At 39.3% G+C, this 18,523-nt stretch overlaps 1 protein-coding gene across 2 annotated transcripts in view; it reads right to left on the reverse strand.

Moving 5' to 3' along the window:
• Nucleotides 1-18,523, reverse strand: part of nrp2a (neuropilin 2a) — a 143,189-nt gene that overhangs the window by 80,764 nt on the left and 43,902 nt on the right. For both annotated transcript variants that reach the window (XM_033980416.2, XM_055227810.1), the window contains exon 4: nucleotides 1,025-1,255. In XM_033980416.2, coding sequence (XP_033836307.1) covers nucleotides 1,025-1,255 — 231 coding nt within the window. The remainder of the gene's footprint in view (nucleotides 1-1,024; nucleotides 1,256-18,523) is intronic.

Below are 18,523 nucleotides of genomic sequence, written 5' to 3' on the forward strand. Positions count from 1 at the left end.
AACCCAATCCCAGACTTTCAGTTGAACCTTTAAGGTTGAAGGAAATAAGGAGATAAGGAAAGGATGTTGTTAAGGAGGTAGGATGCAGTGTTAAGTATTTCCTTCTTGTAAACAAATACAGGAAGTCGGAAACCTTCAAAGACTAAATATGTCTGAGCAGGAAATTTAAAAGTCCAGATTTGTGAATGGAGAATGTGAGATAGTTTAAGGAATGCTTTGTGTCCCATTAGCTCATTATCAGGAATTAATAAGATTAAGGAAGACCAGACTTCCTGGTTAGACACAGGCAGCAGATATGACATATGCAGAGGTAATTCCATAACAGTTACCTAGAAACAATAATGTTAACAAGCACCAAAACATGTCTACATTGCACAATGTTATGATTAGATTGCTGTATTTATGTGGTCCTTACTGGAATAATACTGGAATTCCCCCACTGTGGGACTAATAAAGGCTTATCTTAGGAACTAGGGATTCTGAGATGAATGTTGAGGTTGAGACAGGTAAGAGTTGTTGCTGTTGGCCTACTCAAAAGCTAAATGTTATTTGTTTGCTTTAGTTAGTTACTGTTAATTAACTAGCAGTTCTAGTGTTGGATTTTTCATGCGCAGATCTGATAACAGGCAACTTTCTAAACCTGTAAATGTTGTAACGTTTAGTGAAAGAGAACAAAGCAGCTGTGGAAGTTAGGCAAAAGGTTTGGCTGACTTTCATAGGACTTGAGCTGCGTTCATGTGCATTTTTCAACTCAGAAAAACATTTCCCCCAAGTTTACAACAAACTCATGAACGCAGCATAAAAATAAATGATACCTTCATAAATGCCTTCCTTGTGTGTAAATTGTCCCTGTATTTTGGATGATGTAGGTGCAGGGATTCAGTTTTAGAAGTCACTGCTACTTCCTGTTACTCATTTCCCACAACTGCCCCTTAACTGATGTAAAACTATGATAAACCAAACCAAGTCAGAATAAGAAATCTATATCATTATAGCAATGGTCTTAGGTTCTCATCCTTCTTACCCTGTGGCAGGCCGTCCCACACGTCCAGCCAGTCGTACTTGCAGTCACCCTCTCCCACCTGCAGGGGGTCGTTCTCCAGGTCAAAGGTCATGAAGGTGAGTGTGATGTCCATGAGGGGAGGGGCTATAATCATGTACGAGCATTCCAGGTTGTGCGGGTATTTGTCAGGAAAACCCGGAGACTCGATCATTCCCGACGGACTGCTGAAGTTACGAAAGCAAAACTCTGAACCTGGAAAAACAAAAACAAGAAAAAAAAAAGTTTGGGTTCATGTGAAATTCTAATTGTCAGACTGCAAATGCGTTGACCTGGTTTATGGTTAATATCTCTGTGATCACTGGACCTATCCACATGGAACAAAAACTGACACAATATTCAGGGTCTTCGCTGTCAGTTTAAATAAACAAAAGTCAAATGATTTTTTTCACAATATCTTCAGAAAGTGATGCCATTACTCAACCCCAAATACACGATTGCTGTCAGAAGACCTTTAAACCATAAAATTTATATGACAAATTTTTGGAGCCAATCCAAACAAATAATGAGAAGGTTCAACATTTGTGGATCAGAGGTTTTGGAGATTTCTTTCAAAAAGAGTGACAGCTTTTTGGCAATACAGTACAAAAAAAAAAAAAAAATCCACTTTTGTTTATTTAAACTGACAGAGAAGACATTTTTGTTTGTTTTGCATTTGGATAGGCCCATTGATTACAGAGATATTAACCATAAACCAGTTCCACACATATGCATTCTAAGCATCTAGTATTCATGGGTTTCCAGGTGATTAAAAATGAGCATCATAGCCATAGCGATTGACGGTTCAAAACAAAAATATTATATCTTTTGAATTACCAAAATGTCACCTATAAACAAGATATCCAAAAGTCAAATCAACAAATGTTTTCTCTGATCATTTCTATTAATGACAAGCTCCATTCTCATATTTATCCAACCACACAACAAATTAAAACTTAAAATTAAATTCATAAACCCGATGACTTTCAGAGTCAGAGATTTTGGAATAAATAATAGATGAAACGGGTCAGTTTGAGCGATAAAATGAGACTCTATAGATCATTGGTCTATCTAATCGCTCTTGGGGAGGTTGCTGTACAAAGCCATGCATCACTGACACATAATAGGACACAACACCGTGATAACATTGAGCCTGGTTTCATAAAAATACAGCAGTAGTGGAGAACAAATGCACAAATGCTCAAGATGCCAAAAGGAATGGTGCATGATGGGAATGAAAAGACGAATGATTTAATAAAGTTCAGTGAATTTGAAGACAACAATAACAAAATAACTACGCAAGACTTGTAACCAATCAGGTGCGGACCCTGGGGTTAAGAGTTACATTCATTTCAAAGAAGACAGTTATCCATTTCTCACTTCTTCTCTACCCCTCTTTCCATCTCTCTTGTTCCATTTTCTCTCTCTCTCTGCCTTCTCTCTCTATCTCTCCTCCTTTCTCTTTTTCTTCTTCCTCTCTCACTCCCCCCTTTTCTTACCTTCCTCTTTATTCCCCCCTCTTCCTCTTTTCTTCACTCTCTCCTCCTTTCTCTTAACCTCTCTCCCCCCCTTCCTATCCTTCTCCCTCTTTTCTCGCCCTCTCTAGTGTCCTCTCTCTGTCTCTCCCCACTCCCTCTCTCTGCTCCTTTCTGTCACACTCCTCTTCATCACTTCCTCTCCCCCTTCCACTTTCCTCTCCTCCTCTGCCCCCCGCTCTCCCGTCCTCTCTGGGACTCAGGTCTAACTACTCTAAATGTACCCTGGGCATCTCTCTTCATTACATATGCAGATTTATGCAGCGAGTCACAGACCTGTGCTTAAGGCTCTTAAACGATCCGGGGAGATTGCTCATTCATGTTTCTGTGATACATTTTGGAGGTAAAGAAATTATTGTAAAATCTAACTGTAAATCCAAGTTAAAGTTACCTGTTTGTCTCCATGGAGACGTTATTCCTTTGCTTGAAATGTACAGTATGTCATTTAACTTAACTCTCCAAGCAGGTGACGCCTCCAGGTCATATTTGTGGAGAGGCGAGTCCGCTCACTGTAAGAATGCATGTTTTTTATGTATTTTTGAGCAATAATAACACCTACTGTATAATTGAATAAATGCCAGATAAATGTAATGTCATACTGTGGAACATCCCATTCAAAGGAATAATATTTCCAAGGAGATGAGCAGGTGACAGGTGACAATTACTACTGCCACTCCTAAACTAATACTACTGCTGCTACTACTATTACTACTACTTCTAAATATTTGGTTTATGTATTCTCCAAACAGAACTGATCAAACAGTACCATTTTTGAAAAATACAGAGAACAGGTAAGAGACTGAATCCAGTGTTAAATATGACCAAGTGGATGAGTCATGGACATGTCTCTGTCTCTTTCTCTGTCTCTCCATGTGTCTCTCTCTCTCTTTTCTCTCTGTGGCGTTCTCTTTCTCTCTCTCTGTGCTGCTGCTGATTGGGGTCAGAAGTCTCTCCATTTATCTCCCCTCTTCTCCCCTCTCTCTGTCCCTTTCTTTGTGTTTTCCCCCTTCCTCTGTCTCACTCTCTCTTTCTAGGCACCTCCCTCTCCCATTCTCCCTGTCTCTCCCTCCTCACCGTCTCTCATTCTCACTTTATTCTTCCTTCTCTCTCTCCCTCCCACCTCTCTCCCTCTCTTCTCTCTCCACTCTCATGTAATTGTGTCCTCTCTCCCTCCTTCTTCTCTCGTCCTCTTTCCTTCTTATTCCCCCTTACCTTCTCCTCCTCTCCCTCCTCCCTCTCTCCTTTTATAGAGGCTGATAATAAGGCCTGGTGCCAACAGGAATGCACGTCGTCTGTCGTGTGGAGGTGGGAGAGGAAGTCAACAGTTCTGTATAAACTACTGCGGGCCGTCTAAAATCAGCACGTAGTTCATTTATTGACTTTTTATTATAGCTGTAGTACCAATATCGTACCTATTCCTCAGTATCAAAATGGAATTACAAATTTACTATCACGTCCTCACACACAGGCAGTTAAACAAAGAGCTAATAAAGTGTGTGTGTGTGTATTTAAAGCAGCAGATCACATGAACACATTTGAGTAAAAATAGAACCCAGAGGAGGAGGAGACACACTAAAGTTAGACCAGCCACAGGAGCAGAGAAGGAGAGAAACTAAAGTTAGACAAGCCACGGGAGGAGAGGAGGAGAGACACTGAAGTTAGCCCGGCCACAGGAACAGAGGAGGGAGAGAGACACTGAAGTTAGACCAGCCACAGGAGCAGAGGAGGAGGAGAGACACTGACGTTAGCCCGACCACAGGAGCAGAGGAGGAGGAGAGACACTGAAGTTAGCCCGGCCACAGGAGCAGAGGAGGGAAGAGAAGAGACACTGAAGTTAGCACGGCCACAGGAGCAGAGGAGGAGAGACACTGAAGTTAGCCTGGCCATAGGAGTAGAGGAGGGGGAGAGATACTGAAGTTAGCCCAGCCACAGGAGTAGAGGAGGAAAAACCCTGAAGTTAGCCCAACACGGATCAATATGAAATTGTGTTTTTGAAAATACTGAAAGAAATTTTGACAATTTTCCCACCATTTTATTTGTATGTGCACTACTCCACATGTATGTACACTCTCCATCAGGTGCTCGAGGGTTAAGGGGAGTTTGTCCAACTAGTCCACATGTGCTTTGTGGATCTGGAGAAGGCATTCGATCATGTCTTTCGCTGTGTCCTTTGGTCAGGTTCGGGAACCACAGGATCTCATCTCTGCTGTTTGCAGATGATGTTGTCCTGATGGCTTCATCGAGCCAAGACCTGCAGCATGCACTGGAGTGATTTTCAGCCGAGTGTGAAGCAGCTGGGATGAGAATCAGCTCCTCCAAATCTGAGGCCAGGGCCAGGAAAAAGGTGGCTTGCCCTCTCCAAGTGAATGGAGAGACTTGCCTCAAGTGGAGGAGTTCAAGTATCTCTGGGTTTTGAGTGAGGGAAGGATGGAGCATGAGATTGATAGGCTGATCGGTGCAGACTCTGCTGTATCAGACTGCTGTGGTAAAGGAGCTGAGCTCTGTCAGGCTACATTCCTACCTTCACCTGTGGTCATGAGCTTTGGTTAATGACCAAAAGGACAACATACAACATACGCAGAGTGGCTAAGAGATACAGTGAGGGGCTCAGGCATCTGTTTCAGACGCCTCCTGGATACCTCCATGAGGAGGAGTTCTGGGTATGTCCCACCAGGAGGCCCCAGGGAAGACCCAGGACACACTGGAGGGACAATGTCTCTCAGCTGGCCTAGGAACATCTTGGGGTCCCATCGGAGGAGCTGGAGGACGTGTCTGGGGTGAGGGAAGTCTGGGAGTCCCTTCTTAGATTGCTGCCCCTGCAACCTGTCCCTGGATAAGCGGAAAAAATTGATATATGGATACCTACACTGCATTATTGCTGCTACTACTAGGCCTACTACTGTTATTACTATGTCTACAGCTACTACTACTGCTACTGCTAATACTACTACCATCTATTGCTACTACTGCCAATTGTGCTACCAACTACCACATCTTCTACTGAGGTTCAAGTTGTATAATCTACTCATAAACTACCATTCCCATTTTTTGTGAAGGAGGGTCCTGCTCCTCTCCATGGAGATGTTATTGCCTGGCATGAAAAGTTCCACAGTAGGGCATGATACTTATCTACACTCACCTAAAGGTGGAACGGGAGCTTCGTGCCCTGGATGTGCATCCCACAAATCTCCATCAACTGCAAGATGTTATCCTATCAATATGGGCCAACATTTCTAAAGAATGCTTTCAGCACCTTGTTCAATCAATGCCACGTAGAATTAAGGCAGTTCTGAAGGCGAAAGGGGGTCAAACACCATATTAGTATGGTGTTCCTAATAATCCTTCAGGTGAGTGTATTTCTATGAAGGCGCCATCAGGTCAAGTTGTAGGTCAGGTCTGTGGAGAGGTGACACCGCTAAGACTGCAGGTTTTTCAAAGATTTTTTTAGCACTAAATATAACCGGAATGAAATAAATGCTAGATAGATAAGTTTAATGCCATTCTGTGGAACATTCTAGATAAAGAATAAAGCCTTTATGGAAATGTTTCTCTCTTTCTTTCTTTCTTTCTTTATTTGTCCATGTACAAATTAAATAATCTTACAAAAGAAAAGATGATTTGTGCCAAATTTAGCTACTGTTACTTTCCCTGTGCAAGTCAACACACATTAAAATGCACATTTCATTACAATAACATTATAAGACTATCAGTTCATCATTAACATTAGAAATAAAATACAATAAAATGTCTCATGTACAGTCCATGATGTTTCCTACAGTCCAAACCAGTATGAAAAATCATTATGTGCAGGTTTTTACAGTGAAACACAACATTACAAATGAACCAATGTGGACACATTTGATTATATAAAATGCACAAATTTCTAGTAAAATTATTCAAATCTAGAGACAATTTCAGAGTCTCGGGCTGATTCTCTGTCTGATGGTTTGAAATGAAAAGGCGCCTCAGCAAAGGCACAGGATCTTTTTGGAACTATGCAATTTCGGTTCACAGAGACCGAGCGTCAGTGTTCAGAACAAAGATTAATACATGTTATCAGTGTAGGCAGAGCTGCATTATTAATAATTTTGAATACATAATGTACATAAAACACATAATGTTTTGAATTGTGTCTCTGTCTCCTCTTTGCATGTTGAATCATTGTGGTGGCTGTAGTTCCATTTGCATTCGAGTGTTGTTTTTGCCTCTGAATACATTAAACTCCAATATGTGATGTTAAAACGCATCTCAAGCTCTGGGGCTGCCACCCACGCACACAACCATCAAAGCACTCACTGCCTACACACGCACACAAAATATTCTTGAAAATAAATACTGAAAATTGGGACATTATTATGCTCTGCTTTGGGCTCACACTGCATAGTGCATCTTCAAAATATATGAAAATAAATCATTACTATGCATTCCTGATTTTTCTAGATTTTAGATTTAAAGTGCGTATGATGGGTTTTTGTGATCCTCCAATTTTGATTTACTTTGGTGGGATAAAATATGTTGAAAATATAAATTATACTTTTTCACCAATGAAGAAGTAGGTTGTGAAGAAAAGTTGAAAAATATGTTGAAAATTACAGGAAGTAGTTCTATTCAGAGAGTCCCACAATGATGACATCAGGGTACAGGGAGAATTCTGTCCAAAGTTTGGCCATTTACACACGAAACACATTATAACACATTATTAAACAATAAATGTTTTCTTACTATTGTATTTGTCCAACAAAGTAACAAGAAAATTTAAACCAAATTTTTGTTTAATAATAATAATAATAACTGCGTAAAAATGTTAAATCTTTAGCAAAACCCTTAATATAATCATATTAACTGTAAAATGAGTAGTCTAAACTAGGTCTATGCACTTTAGGTACATTAACAGGACCACTGTAAGTTGAATTGTGTAGAAATACTAAAATGTTGTATTCATTAATCATGATTTAAAGTACTTAAGGATTATTAAAATGGCTCTGATGCATTTGAATAGTGCTCTGTTAAACTCCAGGGGGGATGCAGAGGCTTTGGGAGAGGGTGGGGCTCTTGTTTTGAACTTGTTCATTGACTGAGCACTAATCAGGACTCACTCATGCATATGCGATACTGCTATGGCGCTTGCAGGAAAACATACTTAAACTACTATTGCTACTACTACTACTACTACTACTACTACTACTACTACTGCATTTGGGGGCATAGTACTTATGTTGTGTTCTTATTAAAGTATTTAGGCAATGCTGTGACAAGTGAACTAGTGGAGAAGGTGGTTAGCATGTTATAATGTAATGTAAAGGTGCTTCTATGCTAATATCGTCAGCATAAGATTTTACATATGAAATATTTTTATGATAGTAGTTACCACCAGGGCACAGGAGGACATTTCAGTTAAGGTAAAAATACCATTGTTTATTTGATTACTTAATTTTAAAATATGCTAGTGGGTGAATATTAATAAAGGTAGCAAGAAGATACATTAGAAAAATCATCTGAAGAAAGCTGTTTGGCCAAATTCTAATATAGCGGAATTCTAATATTGACTTTTAAAAACTTGGTATTTGAATTTATTTTTTTTATTCTTCAAATTTCAAATAATTTGGTGGTAATATGTATATAATCTGCATAATTAGTTTAATACCTATATATTGAAAAATATATTATTCTCTGCAGTGTAAGCCCTAGTAATTGTAGCATCATCAGTTTCAAAAAATATAATATAACATTTTTGAATGGGAAAATGTCCTCAGACTGTTGCATAGAACAGGAAATTGAAACCCATGAAAAGTAGTAGTAGTAGTAGTAGTAGCAGTGCTTGAAGTAGTAGTTCAATACCATCCTTTTGCACCTATCCTCTTATACTGTATATCTTGATAACAAGAGAAGTAGCAGTAGTGGTGGTGGTAGTAGTAGTAGCAGGAACAGTACAAGTAATTGCAGTAATAGTAGTCTTAATAGTAATAGCATTCGACACCATCCTCTTGCCCCTATCCTCTTGTATACCTTTAATAGCGGTAGTAGTTGTAGTAGTAGTAGTAGCAGTAGCAGGAGTATTTGACAACATTCTTCTACCTCCATCTTCTTGTTTACATGTGCCATTTGGTGAGACATGTCTTCTGGCTACACTTGGTCAGGGTGATAGTGGGGGGAGTGTCAGTGGAGAGAGAAGGAGGGAGAGGGGGGTGGGTTGCTGGGTAGACTCCACTGGCATAGACCCCTGTACATGTCTGAGGAGAGAGGGAGGAGGAGGGGAAGGAGGAAGAGGAGGAGGAAGAGGAGGGCAGAAGGAGAAGAGGATGGCCCTGTCACTATCTTCATATCTCCATTGCCTACCCCAGAAGCATTATGCCAAGTCTAGTTCAGTCAGGATAGAATCCCAAGGTGGTACGGATACTACTACTACCAGTACTACTACGTACAACAGAGGATTTACTTTTCAAATAGTTTCCCTTGAAAGTTTTTAAAACCAGAATGACACATTTGTAATGTTCAGTGATCACAGTGAGTGTTTTTTAAAGGAGAGTTATATAGTCTACTTTGGAGGAACAAATAAAAAAAATGCTCTGACTGGATTATGTTCAGGAAATCAACATTGAAAGCCATTGTAATGTGTTTTAACAAAATGAAATAAAATACAAATTTGTGATCAATACATAAAAAAGTGAAAATGGTTTATCATAAAAAACTGCCATCTTCAAGCAGATATTTCCATGTGTATATTTTTAGTCCCAAAATTCACATTACAATTCTGAAAAAATTTGAAGTTTAATGTCATATTGTCATACCATTTTTTTCCCCATGTATTTGAGTAAATTGTGTCTTGCTCCAGTACAAATGTATTGCCTGAGCAGCTCTTGAAGCCAAAATAAGTATGCTGTGTACTGTCTGCACTAAATATCAGAAAGCGTGTGTTAGCATGCTAGTTGCTGTCAGCTTTATCGTGATGAGTTGAATCATTAGGCCTCATTAGAGCCTTTTCTGCGCCATTGTTTTTGACACAAATCTGAAATCCTCCTGCTTCACCTGTCAAGACCTGTTTACACCTCTGTCTACACCTGTCTGCTCCCACTTCACCTGTCTACACCTGTGTATACCTGTCTACACCTGTGTAAACCTGAAAGAGAGAGAGGAGAAGAAATGATAAATAGAAAATGGGGAGAGAGAGAGAGAGAGAGAGAGAGAGAGAAAGAAAGAGAGAGGATGGCAGAGAGAAAAGGGGGAGAATATAGAGAAAAAGAGAGGGGGGAGAGAGAGATGGGGGAGCAGGTTTAAACACAATACTGGGACAGAAGGAGAGAGAGAAGGGGGGGAGAGAAAGAAAAGAGAAAGAAAACACAAACACTCCTGGGACAGAGCGCAGGAGATAGAGGGAAAGAAAGAAATAAAACAGATGCTTAGAGAGGCGAAGAGAAGGAAAGAAATATAAACACAACAGATCTGGGACAGAGAAATAGAGGGGAGAACAAGAAAGGATAGAGAGAAACAGAAAAGGGGTGAGAAAATAGAAGGGAGGGACAAAAAGAGGGAGGGAGAGAGACAGAGAATGAGAAAGAGAGAGAGATGAGAGAAGAAGAAAGGAGAAAAAGAGAGGGAGGGAGAGTGAGGTGAAAGAGGCACTGAAGAGAGAAAGACGAGACTGAGAGAGGGAGGAACATATCTTTGTAAACTGCTAGCTAATAGAGACACACCGATTCAGCTTTTTCAGTTCTGATCCCGATCCCAATACTAAAGCTTTAAGTATCTGCCAATAGCGATATCAGCCAATACAATGCAAAGACTGAAAACAGCTTGTATTACTTAAAAAAAAAAAAAAGGAAAATAAAATAAGACCAAACTGATCCAAATGTGTCATGTAGCTGTTATTTATTTCTCAAGTAATTACAGAAGAGTATAAATAACAGTTTAAACATTCTGAAAATTTCTGGGCCGACAACCAGCAAATAGTCTCATGAAAACAATGTAGATCTCCAACTAGGATATCGGCTGAACCGATATTTGGAAGCCGATATCCAAATCAACAATTGTGCATCCCTTTTAGTTACTACTAGTACCTGATTATTTTCCATTTGTTTTCTACATAAAAATTCTCTGTATAAAACTGTACCAGGCTGTTGATTTCTGTGACTCCATTTTAAATACTCATCATCTCATTTACCTTCATTTATTTATTTTTTTATTAGCGTTGTGCAACTTCCAGCTTGCAGCTTCCTGGAAAAAACAAGCTGCGCACATCCTCAACCAATCGGCTCCAACAAAATCTGTCCAATCAGCAAGATAGCATCAGAAGCTAATCTTGTTTTTTACTTTAAAATGGGTGGGGGAACGACGCCGCTAGCCATGACCCCGCCGTGACCCCAGGATGCCAGTAGGAGGTGCTCTTCAAACCTATGTGTTGTTAAAGTGAAGTGACAAGGACCAAGGAAGGATGGAGTGAATCCTACTAACTAAATGGGAATTTTAAATGGGTTAGTAAGGAAAAAAAATATAGAAAAAAATAAATATAAATAAATAAATAAATAAATATATATATATATATATATATATATATATATATATATATATATATATATATATACTTTTTTTTTCTTTTTCAATTTTGTCCAGTCCATCAATTCATAAAAAAACATTAAAAAACATCAACAAAAGACTGATTATAAGATAACAAATAGGAGGAAAATCTAAAACTAAACAGGACTGAAACAGGACTGAACCGGGACTGAACCGGGACTGAACCAGACATAAAAAACAACGCTGAACCAGAACTAACTTCCGACTAAACAAGGACTAAAGCAAGACTGCAGTAGGACTAAACCAAGATTAAATGAGAACTACACCATGCATCAGCCAGGATTTAAACCTGAACAGAAACTGGACTAAGCCAGGAATCAAACAGGTCTAAACTGAAAGAGGACTAAATTGCAGAACTAAACCAGGACCAAATTTTAAGACTAACAGGTCTAAAGCAAATTTAAACCAGGACTAAACTAATCTATCCATCTGCAGTATTTACTACTACTACTTATTACTACCAATACTACTTTTACTTAACCTATACAATTAAGCTATCTAGTTCTGCAGCTTCTACTACCTTCTCAACCACAACTACCACGACCACCACCACTACTACTCCTACCACTACCACCCCTAAGTATTTTCTTTTCAGATGCTAGCAGACAATGCCCAGAGTGGTCTGAGGGTTCAACCTCCGCTGCACACCCAGGATTGGTGCACTGTGATGGGGCAGTCTGTTGTCTTCCCCCCTGGCCCCTGGTAACAGCGTCATAGAGGAGGGTGAATAAAGGGTTAAGCATGCATGGGGCAAAAGTAGGGCACAATAAGAGAGAGAGGAGGGGCTAGGGGGGTAGGGGGCATCTGTGCTGAAAGATGAATGTACAAGATTTGAGGTAGAATAGACTTATTAGATAGATTATTTATTTACATTTTTGGTTGGATCCTAGATCTGGGTGAGTGGTTGCAAATCTTAGTACTAGAATTTTGAATTTTTGTTTTTGGTGGTAAAACATAGCATAGGAATATAATAATATTTATATTTATTTGAGATAGGATCATGATGAACTGGGCCAAAACCAGGTCTAACCCAAGACTAAACGTGGATTAAATGTGGTTTAAACCAGGTCTAAACCAGAACTAAAACCTGGTCTAAACTTGCACCAATTAAGAAATTATAGGGGATGAATAAACCAAGTTGAGATTGAGCAAAACCAAGTCCAAGCAAGGACTAAACATGAACTAAACCACGACAATGTCAAGTGTAACACAGATCTAAAACAGGACTAAACCAGGCCTATGTCATGTATAAACTAGATCTAAACAGGATGAAACCAGGTCTAAACCAGGTTTAAACCAGCACTAAGCTGGGACTAAGACAGGTCTAAACCAGGTGTAAACTCGGTCTAAGACAGGACTAAACCAGGACTAAGACAGGTCTAAAACAGGTCTAAACCAGAACTAAACCGGGACTAAGACAGGTCTAAGCCAGGTCTAAACTCGGTCTAAAACAGGACTAAACCAGGACTAAGACAGGTCTAAAACAGGTCTAAGCTAGGTCTAAACCAGGACTAAGCCAGGTCTAAACCAGGTCTAAATCAGGTCTAAACCAGGTCTAAGCCAGGACTAAACCAGTACTAAACCAAGACTAAACCAGGGCTAAGACAGGTCTAAACCAGATCAAAGTCACGTCTAAACCAGGACTAAACCAGGACTAAGCCAGGTCTAAACCAGGTCAAAGCCAGGTCTAAGCCAGGAGTAAACTAGGACTAAATCAGGCCTGACGCACATCCCTACACTAGATCAAGGTCCATAATGAATTGCAGCACCCATGTGTTGCTGGATACTGTTATTAGGGGCAGTATTTGACCTCTTTTCCCCCAAGAGCAACAGAAAAGGGAGGGGTGGGTCCTCAAAATGGATGCCGTACCACACAAAATAATTAGCTTTGCTGTGTCCTGTATCCTGCACACAGTCGATACGCTTCTCCAAATGTAGGTCCCTGGAGTGGCTTATGTAATCGCATTGAATGGACAAAAACAATAACAAAGAAATGCAATTTAGAGAAAGGTGGGTGGGGCTGCAACAGTGAACCAAAATGAAATTTAAGACAAAATAGAAATTTAAAAGGCCAAAATTGGCTAACTCTCAACGGCAGAAATTATTTAAACTTTAGACTTGGTTTGGTCTTGATTTAGTCCCGGTTGGGTCCTGGTTTAGCCCTGGTTTAGTCAAAGTTCAATAGATCTGGTTTGGCCCTGGTTCGGTCCTGGTTCTGTCCTGGTTTGGCCCTGGTTGGGTCTTGGTCTAGTCCTTTAGCACTCTTTGAGACCCTGTGTCTCCCTGGGGTCTTATTCTGTGTGAAAGCTGCTAACCCAGTAGTTTAGACCTCTACAAACATGTTATGAAATGCATAGGATTCTTGGATTAGTGTAACAGTTCAGATTTCAGTCTTATCTCAAATGTTCTGGTTAAAATTTGCACTATGAACAGAATTTTCAGTCTAAAAATAGATTGTCAAATAACTCCCAGCTGTTTAAAATCGCACAGAAGCAGGACTAGCACACACCTCGTAGCTGTGTCCAGAGATTGCTATCAAAGTGGGGACGCACCCTTTAAAAACACACACAGACACACACACACCAACCCCCCCCCCCCCCCCCCCCCACACAAACACACCCACACACACACACCACACACACACACACACACACTAGCACATTTACATAACAACACACAACCTTTTGGTCTTAATATGTTTAAAGTTTGAGAACACAACCCAAATAACATGCTAGGAGCTACTCAAGTTAATTACAAGTCAAAACATGGTGATTCTATTAGGAAATCTGCAAATAGCCTACTCAAAAACATGCAAGATAAGATTCCAAATGTTAAAAGCCAGTTTACTTTGTGGCAGTCCCAGTTTTGGATAAATAGAATGGTAGGGCATCTGGCTTAAAACCTATAAGCCAATACAAATATCACAATTAATTGAGATCTAAATGCTACAATTGCAACTCAGGCAGTTTGTAAATAGTATATTCAAAAAATATATATATTATATAAAATCACAGCATAAACTAGGAGGCATAGGAATTGTACCCCAACCAACATTTAAGGAAATACTAACTGCTAGAAACATTTTGAAAATTGTTACAAATTTTCTCGAGGCAACGTTTTATCTAACTTAGTTTTTGCTTGTTTTGGATTTTAATTGTAATGGTTTTTATGGCGTATTTTGCACCAGTTTCAGATCTGTTTGCCCACCAGGCATTGCCAGGTTCTTGCCTCACGAGGTTTGTGTCAGATTTGGTGTTTTGAGAAAGCTTCACTGCAAAACATATCTATGACTTGATTTTTATTTTGGTTAATGTAACTTATTGGAGCTACATAGTAGGGATGCAGCAATTTGGCTTTTTCAGTCCCGAAGGTATCAATACTTTGGCATTTGGTATCTTTTAATGACTAATATTAAACAATACTAGTGTAGGGAATGAAAAGGGCATTTGAAACACAGTAAATAATAATAATAATGCCTTACACTTGTAATGCGCTTTACAGGCTTGTCAAAGCCTCTCAAAGCGCTACATAGTCATTATTCATTCATTTCCACACTTGGTGATGGTAAGCTACTATTGTAGCCACAGCTGCCCTGGGGAGACTGACAGAAGCGAGGCTGCCAATCTGCACCACCGGCCCCTCCGACCGCCACCTATCATTCACGCACACACCACTTTCATACTAGGCAATGTGGGTGAAGTGTCTTGCCTAAGGACACAACGACAGAACTTGGTCTGAGCAGGACTCGATCCTCCGACCTTCGGGTTGGGGGAACCAACACTCTAACCACTGAGCCACTGTCGCCCCTTAATACAAAATGGATCCAACCTGTTGCACAGCTCTGTATGAAACATTCAACAAAAAAATTGCCTGTAAATAAATGACATTCAGTTAAAGGCCCAACCAGGACATTGGCTGAACCGATGTCACACAGCCAACACCTGATTCATACCCAATCTAATGGCATTTGGATTTGACAGCAGTACTTGTGCATCTCTAGTACACTGTTCATATATTTTAGTATATATTGAACTGTTTTTAAAGCTGCACTGCCCAACTTGCTTGTCTCTATCAATATGATATTGCTTTGCTAAAAATTGTTCACAGTATGGCTTTAAACATATCTCCAGATATCTCCAGATGATACCACTAAGTCAGATCTCTGGAGAGGCAACCTCACTCACTGTTCACTCACTCGTTTTTCAACTTATTATGGCATAAAAAATGCTTGTGATTTAATAAATGTAAGATAGAAAAGTTTAATGCCAAACTGTGGAACATTCCAGGCAAAGCCATAACATTTCCATGGAGACAGCAGGTGACAGACCCTCACCCAGAAAAGTGATATAATGCAGCTTTAACATATTTTTTTACAAACTGAATGCTCTGGCAATGTAATTTAACTAACTGTGTTTTTTCAGACAAATTAGATTAGTTTCGTGATTGAAGTTCACATTTTAAACATGTCCAGAAGAATCGACAAAAAAGCATGAGAAACTAATACAAGACTCACATTTCAACATGTTAGTACAGATCTTAAATACAGGGTTAGCAGTTTATATGTAGAATAAGACAGGAGATTTTGGTTGTTTGGAGGAAATGACGGGATTTTCTGATTTGTTAATTGTGTCCGTTCAAATTGTGATTTGGATTGGATTGCAGCCCTAATGTTGAACACAAACACTGGTCGTAATTACCATGTAACCCTTCAGCTCAGCCTACATACTAGGCATTTACCAACACTGTTATCTTATGTATACACTTATTTGCATATGCACTGTAAAACTACTAACCCATTCAAGTCAAACTAACTGGAAAAGCAATACACAAAGATCTTTAATTGCTTATTTTAAAGATATCATATTGCCATTTTTCACTGCCACTGGTAATCAGTGATGCATGTACGATTTACTACTCACTAGTGTGTTCTGCAGCTATCCATAGGAGGGGCCAATTCCACGGCGACGTTACAGCGACGTCAGTTCCTATTTGACACCATAGTTTTCAAACTCAGAACTCAGCGGACTTGTTTCTTTTATTAAGTTGTTGAATATTGTGATTAAAAATGCGCACAATATAATCCGAAAATTTTATAAATTATAACTGTAAAGAGCAGATGCAAGCACAATTGGTCGTTTTGAATTATGTACCTTATTTTATATGTAAATGAACAAGCACAGTAAAAAGTGACAAAATATTAACTATAAACTTCAATCTTATAATAATTTGTTCAGAATAATATTTAAAAAAAAAAAAAAAAAATCAGCATGACATGATACAAACAACAATCTCTTATTACCTCCTTATGTCACATGATGTATTTTTACAGTGCACCCGCTCCTCTCCTCCCACACACAGAACACACTTACAGACATATAGAGCTAATCTGGCACAACAAGCAGAGTATAGCCACCCACACACACTTTTGACACCTTCTCCCAGAAAAATGAGTTTATATTGAGCTCTTGTTAAAACCATGGCAACGGCACCCATCTCCTGTCCCATCTACACCATCTCTGCACTATCGGTCACTCCAATATGGCTGACAGAGAGTGGTAAAGTAAAAGAAATATTAGATCTGGTTTAGCGCTGGTTTCGCACTGGTTCAGTCTTGGTTCAGTCCTGGTTCAGTCCTGGTTGAGTCCTGGTTGAGTCCTGGTTCAGTCCTGGTTTGGTCCTGGTTCGGTCCAGGTTCAGTTCTGGTTCAGTCCAGGTTCAGACCTCACTTAGACCTGTTTTAAACTTGTCTTAGACCTGGCTTAGACCTGGTCAAGCTTTAGTTAAACCCTGGTTTAGCTTTGGTTTTTAGTTCTGGTGTTTTCCTGGCTTAGACCTGGTTTAGTCCAGGTTCAGCTCTAGTATCAGGGATTACCTGGTATTTAGACCTGGTTTAATATTATATTCAAAGGATCATTACCATGGAAACAAAATGGAAGAGGCCCTCCTCCAGACCAAGTCAGGTTTGTGAAGATGTACGCCTACTCAGAGTAAAGATGCATGTTTTTCATTTTTTTTCAAAATGAAAAAAAAAGCGACATTGTCAACATTTAAATTTGTATTTAGTATTTGTGGTATTGCAATCCTTTGTTAGCTAAATCATTTTCTTCAATTTAACACAACCATTTGTGTTGGGAGGTTAGCTAAAATGAATACTTCCCGTTGACACATTTCTCATCCTGGTCTTTTCAAAGTTTATCCTCCTCTGACAGTAACCAACACTGCGGCGCTGTCCTTCCATTTCCTTGTGAAACATTCAGCTGAAAAAGTGCTACAATCTCAGGGACAATCACCCGTGAGCTCCCATAAACATAAATCTGAAGACTAGCTCAAGGCTAACGTTACGCTACCCCCAGCTATTACTCCACTGCACTCTAAAACTAATATACTGGACACAATATGACCTGTGCACACTTCAACCATCAGACAAGACTAAACTATTTTATGTTAAGTTTATATCATTGTTTTAATACAGTCACCTAAAACAGAAATAAGTTGGCTGTACATTTAAAATGTATAAGACTGAAGTTTTTGAATTGTAAGTATGTGGTATTTCCATGTTTATAAAATGTAATTATTAATTTTGTTTCATTAGGGTCTACTGTAATTTATCACAAGGAGTTTAAATTAATCTTTTAAGCATTTTTAATTCACTATAAGGTCTAAATCAGTACTAAAGTAGAACTAAACCAGGTCCAAAGCAGGTCTAAACTCTTATTATGTCTAAATTAGGTTGAATCCAGGACCAAGCAGGACTATACTAGGTCTAAAGCAGGTTTAAACAATGAGTAAACCGGGTCTATGGTAGTTCTAAACCAGATCAGAGATTTGCAATATTTTCTGTGAATGTTTTTATATTCAAATAATTTAAATATCTTAATTGGTAAAATAGCACCTCATTGATTGGACATAAAGCAGATCTAAATAGAAACTAAACTGGGACTAAACCAGGTTTATCAGAGAACTAAACCAGGGAGGACCAAGATTACGCATAGTCTAATTTAAGATCCAAGTAAGATGTCAACAGGTCTAAACCAAGTTCAAACCGGGACTAAAACATGTCTAACCCAGGTTTAACCAGGACTAAACTTTTAACATAAACACTACTGAATGACAGCTGGAGTCTAATGCTATCACTAGCTCTGTCTCCCTGATGCTCTAAAACAAATATAGACTTTATGACCTCACCTGCAAAGTGCACTACAGATGCAGCCTTGAGAAAAATACCAGTCACTTTACGCACTTACCCATAAATCCCTGAGATAGTGCTTGAACTTTGCCCTTTTTGGTCACTTTAGAGCCCCGTAGATCATGGTAGCACCTACATCTGTGTATAGCATTTAGTGTAGAGGAGCTGGCTGGAGCAACAAAATGAAGACAT

This window comes from Periophthalmus magnuspinnatus, chromosome 2 (genome assembly GCF_009829125.3).
Source record: "Periophthalmus magnuspinnatus isolate fPerMag1 chromosome 2, fPerMag1.2.pri, whole genome shotgun sequence".
Classification (NCBI taxonomy): domain Eukaryota; kingdom Metazoa; phylum Chordata; class Actinopteri; order Gobiiformes; family Gobiidae; genus Periophthalmus; species Periophthalmus magnuspinnatus.